At 38.4% G+C, this 11,702-nt stretch overlaps 1 protein-coding gene across 1 annotated transcript; it reads right to left on the bottom strand.

The window, feature by feature from the left end:
- Nucleotides 1-2,846: 2,846 nt before the first annotated feature.
- Nucleotides 2,847-7,890, bottom strand: LOC105048029 (protein KINESIN LIGHT CHAIN-RELATED 1). The gene is made up of 3 exons (XM_010927223.3): nucleotides 7,695-7,890; nucleotides 4,983-6,948; nucleotides 2,847-3,263 (listed from the first exon to the last, which is right to left on the bottom strand). The coding sequence occupies exons 2-3, from the start codon at nucleotides 6,878-6,880 to the stop codon at nucleotides 3,050-3,052; spliced, it is 2,112 nt and encodes a 703-aa protein (XP_010925525.1). The 5' UTR covers nucleotides 6,881-6,948; nucleotides 7,695-7,890; the 3' UTR covers nucleotides 2,847-3,049.
- Between the last annotated feature and the right edge of the window lie 3,812 nt (nucleotides 7,891-11,702).

Below are 11,702 nucleotides of genomic sequence, written 5' to 3'. Positions count from 1 at the left end.
ATTGAGATTAATTACGCAGTGAACCAAGAACGGCCCTGCCTCACGCGTTTTGGATGACCGTTAACGGAGTTGTTTTTAATTATTTTTATTTTTATATTCCGTTAGTGGAACGAATTCCTTCTCCTCCATCATCGCTAAGAATTTGGACGCCCCCGTGGAACCTGGAATGTATGCAGTCCTCTTCTTCTCATCTCATGAAGGTATTCTATGCTTCACTGTTTATAACAATACTATTTCTCCCCTTCACCCATCCAATATTCACGTTTTCATCTGGCATTCTTCTGCTAATCTTATCACGCTCCAAATTCGAGACATAATATGATCATACTATCAAAAAATAGGGCTCACGATAACACGAAGCCAAAATTTATTTTTTTAAATATAATAATAGATACATCATAAATAAATATAATAATAAAATTTAATTCAAATATTTAATTAAACCAAAACTGGTTCAGAGCATCTAAATCCAATGATAAAAAAAATAATCAAAGCTACAATCCATAAACATAAACTGAATTTCTAATATAAAATTTTCTAGCTTGTTTTGCTGTTCCCCAAACCTAGATTCCCTTTTCACCAGTCCTAACTTTATTTCTCTGTACATTCGGATTTCAGTGTATTGAAATTGTATGGAATTTCTTGGTCTCCTTCTATTTGTAATGTTGATTCATAAATATATGAGTCCTTCCTATTCCCATAATTCATATATTTATGTGATAAAAGATAATATCTGTAGTGTTTTTTAAATTTTTCTTTTTGACTCGTCAATGAATCCACTGCCATCGCATAGTAATTTTGCTTCATATAATGAATTAATTGGTTTTTTTCTTTTTATGTGAATCAAATTTAATTGAGTTTTTATTTTGAATCATAGAACGTTGGTTGATTCTATTTCGTCATTTTTGAGGTACTAATCGAGACCATTTTGTCTGAGATAAATTGTATTGTACATGAAAAAGAAAACAAAAAGAATATAAGCTACACTAGCTCAATAAGTAGACTTCCGCTTCCTTATCGGATCAAGCATAAATTTTCTATGATAATGCATCATTTAGTAAATAACAATTATTGTAAAAATAAATATTTCATAGAGCATATAATAAAATAAGTTATAAGCTCATCATGCATGCATAAATCATGTATATTTCACAATCATGAATCATAAATCATTTCTGTAATGTATTCGTGTCATGTTTCAAAAAATTGCTCACAAATGTTCGTGCTAAAGTCACTATTATACCCGTGACAGAATCATGTTTCTTAATCGACAGAGTTCTTAATTCATGTGCCAACTTTATACCCGCTGGCAGGACCATGTTTCGTGTAGATGCTAGCTCCAAATATCGATCTTCTCGAAAGGATTCGTTCATAGTCATCTGAGAGCTTTTTCAAATTTATTATATCTTTTTCTTAAAATATACATGTATATAGATGGAAAATGATAAAATTTTATACTTCATAATCATACAATTTTTATAAAATATATTCATGGAATCAATACTCATAATAAAACATACTTTTTCATATCATATATGCTGATCCTTAATTTATGAAAAATATAATTTCATCAACAATAATTTTTTTTATGAAAAATATAATTATTTAAAAATAAATAAAGAAAATAAGATCCACTTACCTCGATCGTCCTAGACTTTTTAATCTTCCTTAAATGAATCAGACAGTCCTATTTAAAATATTAAATCATCATTAAATTTTATTTCATATATTTAATAAAATTACATAATATAAGAGGATGACTGACTTAATGATCAGTCCAATAAATCTCCCCCTTCAGCTCTAAATCGATTCAAACTCATAGGTCCCTAGGAGTGGAAAAGATGGCCTAATAGGAGATCCATAGGGCTTTGTAGAGAGAGAAAGGAGGAGAGAGAAAATTTTTAGAGAGAGAAAGTTCAATTTTAGAGAGAGAAAGTAATGGTTTAGATCATAGAGAGAGAGAAGAAAGAGAGTCTCTCTTCTTTTTTTTCTTTTCTTTTTTTTTCTTTTTCTTTTTCTTTTTCTTTTCGTGGCCTTCTTTGGCAAAACAGGGGACCGAACGGTCTTCCTCTTTTTGACCGGCCGATCAAGGCCGTAGCTGACACGACGGTGGCCGACAACAAGAGGACGACCCACCCGAGGCTCGGAGGAACCAAGGCCGGCGATCGGTGGTGACTGTCGACGTCAGAAAATCAAAAAAAAGAGAGGGGCGGAATAGGGAACTTCTTCCTCGACAAAATCCGGCGACACCAGTTGCCGACAATCGCGCTCACAGGTACGAAAAGGAAGGGAGAGAAGAGAGAAAGAGGAATCTCGCTTACCTCGAGCTCCGGTGACTCTTCCAACGAGAAATCGCGGTGAGCACGAATCAAGGGGTCGCGGCTTCAATCGGAGAAATCAGGGAGGAAGACTGGTGGGGGATTCTTAGGAAGGGGGAAGGCCTTTTTATAGAGAGCTCTAAGACCTCTGGTGGTCCTAGGACTCCCGATTCCATCGTGGCTCATCGGAGAAGAAGACTCCTATCGGAAGTCTTCTTCCCGACTTCTCTCTTCTTTTCCCCTTTTTTTTTTTTTTTTTTTTTTTGATGGGCTTTTGGACTGGGCTTAAGGCCCAAAGACCGATTATTACAGATCTATATGCACGGTTTGTTTTATATCACGTTCACAAATCTCAAATAGGACATCACTTTTAAGCAATTTAGCATTCTTTCGAACCTCAAACCACAGCACACCATCACTGAGAGAAAGAGGAAGTAATTATGCAAAGGATAATCTTTTGCATGTGGACTTTCTATTGAAGACAATGAGCTTTAGGAGACAATTACAACAAAGAATTATGGCCTACCATCGAAAAAAAAGATAATTATGGCCATGAAGACACAGAGATGGTTACATTGCAGAATGTAAGGAATAGTGGTCTCATTGGTATAAAGGATCACACAGTGATACTTCAATGAGCCATTCTCCAATTTGCGCTCAACCATCCAAGTAGAAGCAGCCAATTGATACAGATCGTTTAGTATGCATGGAAACACAATTCATGACAGGCATTACACTGGAATTGCCTTTTTCTTTATGCCAGAGGAATTGCCGCCTTCAAGGAGAATTTCCAGTGATCTGGTCTTCTGGTGCCGAACTCTACCAGCATCTTTCAACAGAACAGACAACCTCTTCTTCTCATCATCTACAGTTGGATTGGCTGTCCCCAGCTTCTCCTCCCTAATCTCAACAAGATATTCCAATATCCCAATGGCATCATTCAGCCTGTGCCAAAATTAGAACATAAGATGAACTGTGCATTAGTTACAGCACCCTGGGAAAAATGATGACTACAAACTAGCAAGGAGTAGTTGTTTGACATAGCGTGTCATTATGTTAAAGAAGCAAGAGCACTCTTAAGTCTTGAAGCAAGAGCACTCTTAAGTCTTAAAGCAAGAAGCAACTGATAACACTTGCGCTATAAAGAAGAAAAAGGATCCATGTTTTGTCACTGTCATGCACACAATCTCACTAAAGAGTAATATGACAACCCAATAGACTACCTTACCACAAATAATGGATTCAGGAACTTGACTTTCTCAAGCACAAGGAAATATATTGCATAACATGGATTCAGTGCCAACTATAAACTTCCTAAATGAAGTCCCTTAGTTGATAACACATCGAGAGTTTAAATAAAAGGATAACTAGACGGTTAGAAAACATTGAACTACATTTATAGTGTTAGACCGTATACTGTCCGCCTAATGACATGTCCGACACATGAAGACACGGCGAGCACATGGCATTGTGACCTAACAACTCAGATCATGTGGTCCAAACGACATCACATAGCATCACAAAAGCTCTACAAACCTCGGCTCTTACCTGACCACTTAAAGGAAATCCGCAGCTCGGTAAGATCCGCACCATCAGGAAACCACCGATCTCACTCGGTCTCTGTCCCAGACCTCCGAGAGCCACATCGAGACTTCGAAAGGCCTCCGATGCATGGGACGTTCTGGTTTGACAGCTGACGGTGTTGACAATTTTTTTTCCACTCGTAGAAAGCTAGTCCTGTCAGGACCAGCTGACACCCACAACTCTGGTTCTGATGGCCATCTCTCCGACGGGCGGCAACCAATCACTTGGTGAGCCCTCCCTTCATAAAAGGGAGGTCAAACCGACACCACAGGGAAATTCCTCTCTCTATCTCTCTATCTATCGCTCTCTCACTACCCTCTCCCTCTTCTGTTCTCTCCTCTCCGAGATTTTGCTAACTTAGCCATCGGAGGGTGGGTCCCCAGCCAGAAAACCTCCCATCATCTTCTTTGGCATGTGAGGGCTTCTTTTGTAGGTGCTGGAGGCCTTGGTCAGCACACGAACGCTCCAACGTGGCACAGAGGATCTGAGCTGTCCCGCCACGACGGCCAACACCGATGAGTGACAACAAATAGGGTTCATATTTTACAGAATTAGTATTACTTACAAAATGACAAATGTTTTATACTTCTTCAAATATTAAAATGATGCCAAAGTGTAAATCACTTAATTTAAAATTTTGATTAGTGATAAATACCTGTCAGTTATGTAAAATCATCATAGCTACACCTAGTAAAATAAGGAAACAAATAAAGCAGCACTCAAACCATGCGCATGCTTTTTGGTCAGAAAACAAGTCCTGCAACTACTTTTATATTCATTAAATCGTATGCAATTGATTCCCTCAAAAACAGAAGAATAAAAATAGTATGCATTTGATGGTTGAATTAGTCCATTACATTATCAGGTTATTTTAGGGGGATATTTTAAATCATTATAGTCCCAAAATTATCCTAGACTGATGCAGAAAGTGCATTCTAGCCTGTAGAATCATGCAAAATTGTAATTGATTGGCTCAGGGTATATAGCAAATGGCATAATTTATTTTAAGAAACAAAAGAGTAAATAGCATCGTAAATCATTCAAAAGCATATCTAATGCATGAGATCAAACAAAGCAAACCTTCCCAAAGCATCATAGGTCCCTGCCAAATTGCTGTATGCTCCCAGTGTATCTGGATGATATGGTCCATATTCTTGCTCTAAAATGCTCTTTGCTTCCTCAAACAACTTTGCAGCTTCATTTATTTCATCGAGTTGCACACATGCTAGCCCCATTTGGTTCAGAGCAATGCCAAAGAAGGCAGACTTTTTCTTCCCACAAGCTCGGAACTTTGCAACTGAATTCTGGAAGGAGGCATAAGACTCGGAATAATCTCCGACGATATAATACAATACTCCCATCTGAGCCTCAACTCCAGCAGCCTTGCTTTGCTGACCTGGCAAATCATTATAGAAGTCAAGGGCACTCTGAAGCAACTTTAGTGCCATCTCATGCTCATTCATTGATGCAAATATGGCAGAGATATCAGTGAGACCGCAAGCAACTTCCTCAGGGGATGTCCCTGGAAGTGGCTTTCCATAGATCAGGAGAGCATTTTCACAGTAAGACCTCGATTCTCTTAATCTCCCTTTCTTCAAATACAATTCAGCAAGACGTACAAGGACAGAAGCAACCAATGGATGGTCCTCACCTTTGGTGGACTTGAACACAGTAAGTGCTTTCTGGTAAGCGAACACAGCCTCATCATATCGAGCCAGTGCTAGATAGGTCTCTCCTATGCTACAATCAACTAAAGCTACCTCTGCCTCCTGGCCATTGGACATCATTGCCATGCTTGCCATGACCAGATGCTCAAGGGCGGACTCATAGTCACCTTTTGCATCACAAATGAGGCCCATGAGCCTCCGATCTGCCATTTCCTCCAGAGAAGCGAAATGATCTTTCTCTCTATGGATGTCAAGAGCCATTTGGCACAACCTTTCAGCCTCATCAAATTGCAGTGCTTGAACATGAGCTTCTGCCAGATAACGACAAGCGTCACCGACTCTTGGGTCCTTGTCACCCAATGCTAGCTTCTGAACCTCCAAAGCTCTTGTATAACATTGTATTGAGTTCTCTATCTGGCCCATCGTGGCATAAATATCTCCCAGATGCATATACCCAGAGAACTTGGCAAGAGCATGGTCATGGCCATGTTCCACAGATGGAATTTCAATCGACCGCTCTAGCACAGGGATTGCCAGATCATACTGCCCCAAAGTGCAGTGAATTTCTGCAACAATATGAAGACTCATGACTAAGTTCAAATTAGGCTTCTTACATGCACTTCTCTCAAATGACTTGGCTGCCCGAAGTGCAAGCTGTAGAGCCTTCCGAGGGCTATCTCCCAAAGATATCACATCCCTTGCCTGCTTAAGCAAATAAGGACCAAGATCTGGATGAGTTGACTCCATCTTAGGGGAGTCTTCAGTCTCATTCTTGAACATTGAGGCATCTTTATTAGGAAAGCTTTTATATTTCTTCAGAGGCCTTGGTTCTGCACCCAGTTTTTTTACATTATTTCCACCTATTTCTGGGGATTCCTTGTTCTTTATGATTGACTTTGAGGGTGTAATGGATTCCAATGGCAATCGAGGAGGCTTTGCTGACTTCTTCCATGAAACAGGAGAATTGGTGCTTGGAGAATGGACCTTAGATGCCTGCTTAAACTTCTTATCCAGCAAACTGTTATCCCCTCTCACAGCCAAATCCTTCACATGGTCACCCTCTTCTGATATCTTCATAACCTTCTTATTCCCATTAATGAGATGGTGCGACTCTGCATCACTTCTTGATTCACCACCAAAAGATCCAAAGCTCCGCCCCGAATTCGACCAACCACTAGAACTCTCTGAGCTCGTTGGAGATGGAGAAGCCCTCGTGGTTTTTATTGACGGAAGATTCTTTTTAATACGAGGGGAATTCCATCCATGAGATGCCATATTCCCATCAACCACATCCATTATTGATCCAGGCATTATAAGGCAAGGAAAATTCACGATATCGGATGAAGAATTTGGATCCAATCAACAGAAAGAACTATAAACTGTGCCAACATTAAGATAAAAACAACCTTTAGTTAGAGAACAATAAATCCAGATAAAACCAAATTTAACCAAAAAAAAAATGTCCCGGCTCTTGCTTGGGCAGCAGACTATGCCTTTTTTTTTCCTGATGGGAAACGGAAGAAGCAAATTATTCCCCCAAATTTCTTGAGATAAAAGATTGAATGAGGGCAGCAAACTATATCAAATGTTAACAAATTGCAATCACATTGAGAGAAACATTGATGAAACTACCCAAGCAATTCAAATCACAAAACTTTTCCTCAAAAAATTCAAATCACAAAACATTTCCTCAAAAAATTCAAATTACAAGTCTATAAATATAGAAATATCAATGAATAACCACCGTATTCTTTTAAAAAAAAAAGGTGAATCATATAGCTCAAAACAAAAATGAATCATCAGAATCCAAACTCTCGATTCTATGATAACGAGATAGGAAAAAAAAATGCGCATTCTGCTGTCTAACCCAATAATATTCCATCAACAAGAGTGTCTAACCCCATAATCGAAGCCAAAAAAATTCTACATAAATTGCACAAAAGCTATCCTAATCAAACTCTAGCCCTAAATTTCTCAAATTCTTTGAGTCTCCACAAAACCTCATCATAGAAAAGTAACATTCAACTGATTTCAAACCCATATATATCAAATAATGCAAAGAACAAAATAATCCATTTGGAAGATGACAGCAATTCCAATAACGGATTCAGAGAGGAGATCATACCTTAAAAAGAGAACCGAACCAGATGAAAATATATAACCGATGTTGACGCGGAAAAAAGGAGAGAAGGACAAACGGGACCAAGAAGAAAAATAATGTAGAATTTTAAATTCAATAGAAGAACAATGGGATTTGGGTTGCAGGTTTGGGAAGGGGAAGAAGGCGGCTTCTTCCCCACCGCCACCGCCACCACTTCTGCTTGCAACCGGCAAGCTTTTGCCGTTCCCTCGATTTAAACAAGGATTGTAATAACGACCGCTTGTGCAGTCATTTTCTTTAAATTAGTAACCAAATTATAATTTTTATTTTACTAAAAATGGATAGAATTTTGACATTAAACCTCTGCCACTAATGCCAACTGGATTTAACTCAGATAGTAGGTGGCACAGGAAACAGGATTATAAAAATAACATACCTTTCCTCATTCTTACAATCTTTTCTATTTTAAACTACCACTCCGATGCTAGATCTGATCCTTCTTCCAGATTTGTAATTCCAAAATCAACATATGGATGGTTGAGATAAATGGGGAGATTTTTTTCCCCCTTAATTTTCTCCTTTTTCCCCAAAAATAGCTTAAAATTGCCCATGAATAGATGCAATGAGCCCATCAAAAGATGCTAGAATATGTGGATAATCATGATGGACTTGAAGGCTGAGATTCTTTTTTGGGTAACGAATGGCTGAGAATTGATAGCCTTAGATAAGAGACTTATAAATCAAAGAACGAATATGATGAAGGACATAAAGGGTTGATCCATCATGTGTAAAGTGGATTTTTTTTTATTTGAATTAACATTTAGTAATTGCTTAGAAAATCATAATGCCGCTTGGATTCCCTGATTTCTTTAATTTACACTTAGGCCTTCAGAAGGTTTGCTTACAATGGTGATTGATATAATTGGGAAGAATGCTAGAAGTATATGCTGATAATAGGCACATTTTTCGGTCATCATGGTCCGTTGCATGTGGGCTTTGGTCTCTGATGTGCCCACAATTGAAAACCAATGTGATTACGATGGCTTAGGAAACATTCTGCTGTCATTCAGAAGATGAGAGGGGCATATGGTTCACCTTGACACAATATCACATATTCGACAAAAAATATTAATTACATAGTAGAAGATTACAATCCACATATATCATTGTGCTACATCACAATCCACAATAATATAAACAAACTAGATGAACATTAGATGACACTATAAAGAAGGCCAAGGAAACCTGAGGTCAGCACCAAAGGCTGCCTAATTCCCACAAACGTGAGAGAAAATTATGATGATTTCCCTTGTAAAATTTTCTTCCCCACGTTCAAATGGTTCGCTCTTTTGCATGATTTTAGACATGGATTTCATAGAATTGGACCCCACGTCATTAAACTGAAAAGACCGAGACTCCACCAACACCAACCTTGCTAGTGGTTGGACGGGAGTCTCCATGTTTGCTCTAAGCCAGTTTGTGTCAGGATCAAAATTCCAAACCAAGATACATGCTTACCCCAGCTTCACCCACTCATTACGAATATATACACGAGGACCCTTTTGTCAACTAGCTTTTACTCAGTTTTGGAACAATGATCATAACCAATTTGATCTCCATTCTTTAATGAAAGTTCACAAAACCAACGGTCAAAAAAAGGGAAATCCTGGGAAGTTTGATTCATGTAAAATACTGTAATGAATTTAAATCGCACAGAGAGAGACGAATCAGCGATCGTGATAACGTCCTTTTTTTTTGTTCCCTTGCTTCTAACTTCTTGGTATTTTATAGCTTTTTTCTCCTTTATTTTTTATTTTTGCAGCAATTCATGTGCCCAACTCGCTATCACAGTCAGTAGCAATTGAATTGAGACAGAGTCAAGATTTAAAGACTAAGGACGTGATTACATAAAAGAGGTCGATTTCATCTCCTTGACATCATTTCCCATGTTAAGCTAGTGCACTTGGAACATCAGTTGAATACCTGCTTGGGATCAAGAAATTATAATTTCAGTACTCACCGAGTTCCTTAGGAAGAACGTGGACAACTTTCATGTCTTTATACTTTCTCAGTGGCATAGCCTTTCCATATTCAGATTTTTCAAGATTGTTTTCACATAATTTCTTTCTTTATGATGTTTGATTCATTCCCATGAAGCTGGATTTTTTTTTTTTTTGGGGGGGGGGTTGGTGTGGGGAGGGGGTGGTAAAGTGAAGCTGGATTTTTTAACTATTCAATTTTGCCACACCCGGCCATTTTTCCTTCTTAGAACTTTGTTTTTTGGTAAAATGGATGTATTATATTAAGCTAAAAGGATGTATGATGTTTGAAGAACTTCTTTGCTCGTGTGGCAGCTGGGTGCATCGCAACCCACACTGGCTGATCAGAAGTGTGAACTTATGTGTTGCAGGCAGTGCTTCCGCAGCAACGCCAAGGAATATGAACGCCTGTTTATCCATCCTACCATCCCAAGCTTTTTCCTTTTCTATCTTTTTCCCCCACTCTCTTTCTCTCTATATGTGCCTCTTGTTCTTTTTTTGGCAGAGGAATACTTCTTTTTTTTGGGCAGAGGAATACTTCATTAATTAATACTTTCCAAGGTTAATACAAGCCAACAAGAGCCAAAGGCTGCATACAAGGAGCAAAAGCCATCTACTGGCAACAGCAGGAGCAAACAAGTTGTCAACTGTGCCTCTTGTTAGACCATTCATGTAGCACACAAAAGACCTGCTGGTTTTTGTATCCTACCATTTACTTTACTGCTGAATTGTTATCAAAATGTCACAGTAAATGCCTATCATCTACCATTCTGCTATTGCTGAGGCTTCAAAGACCGGTTATGACAAAAGAAAATTTGGAGCATAAGGAATTGCAAGTCACTTATACCATTTTTAGACACTTCTATGATTATGCATTTTATGATTTGATATCTTGTCAGTTTGATCAATAAATTAAAGGAAGGTGTTTCACTTTCTCTATTATTTCTTTAAAAAATATATTTTGTCAATTTGATGTAGACTAAGCAACCATGAGAGCTAAAGCCTAAATGCTTTTGCGACAATTGAATGTCATCTTTGATACTTTCATCTTTGGAGAGTGTGAGTTGGAAGGATATCTGTAAGGACCTGGATGCTTTCTAAAATTATATATCCTCGTATTAGGAAATGGTAAAAACATCAGATTTTGGAAGGATAGCTGGCTGGGACCCATTCTATTGGCCTCTGGATTTCAGGAGGCGCATGCTAAAATAGTAAAACATAATTTAGTGGTGGCTAGGTTTTGGAGCCTTAGGAGGCGTAGTTGGTTGAATAGAGTTCATGATCCCCTCTCCTCTTCAAAGGATGCCCAATGGAGCCGGCTCACAGGTCTTCTTTCCTCTACCTAACCTGATAGAGATATGGTTGTACTGTGTGGAAACCAAGCAGCGATTGGCTCTTTAGTGTTACCTCATACAACAAATTTCTCAATATTGGAGATCTAAAGTGGAGATTTGATAATCTAGCCTACAAAGTAAAAATGCCAGAAAAGTCAAAATGTTCTTATGGCTTCAGCGAGGTCCTCCTTAGAAAAAGTTTGAGAATCTCTTCAGGTTGCTAGATTTGTAGAGTTTGGAAAGAAACGGTTTCCCACCTCTTCATTAGGTGCCCTTTCATCCAAGCCTGACGATTTCCTATTCTTTCCATGCCTGAATGTTCCAAATATGCCTCCCAATTTCCAAACCTTCTGAACTACATGGAGGAAGAGATTGATTTGACCAAGATTCTAGAAATGATGGATCCAACTGACTATCTTCTTTACTATATAGCATAGACGACATGAGCAAAACTCTAAAATATTCTTGACAAGGATGATTACGGTAGCTTCGATTCTACATTAGGCTTTTTATGCACTTTTTCATTGGGATAATCTATGCTCCGGAAATGCTTTAGAAAGCTACAAAGCTATTTTGAGCAACTTGTCTCTCTTGCTGTAATTGTCTTCTCTCCTTTGTACCACCCCGTTCCATCTATAAATTTCTTCCGTAAATAAAGC

Source organism: Elaeis guineensis, chromosome 2 (assembly GCF_000442705.2).
Source record: "Elaeis guineensis isolate ETL-2024a chromosome 2, EG11, whole genome shotgun sequence".
NCBI lineage: Eukaryota > Viridiplantae > Streptophyta > Magnoliopsida > Arecales > Arecaceae > Elaeis > Elaeis guineensis.
Note: the sequence above shows the minus strand (reverse complement) of the source record. Positions and strands in the feature narration are given on the sequence as shown.

Coding starts and splice junctions, on each gene's coding strand:
- LOC105048029 (XM_010927223.3), bottom strand. CDS start 6,880: ATGCCTGGATCAATAATGGATGTGGTTGATGGGAATATGGCATCTCAT. Junction 3,264..4,982: donor ACCTATGATGCTTTGGGAAG/GTTTGCTTTGTT, acceptor ATTTTGGCACAG/GCTGAATGATGCCATTGGGA.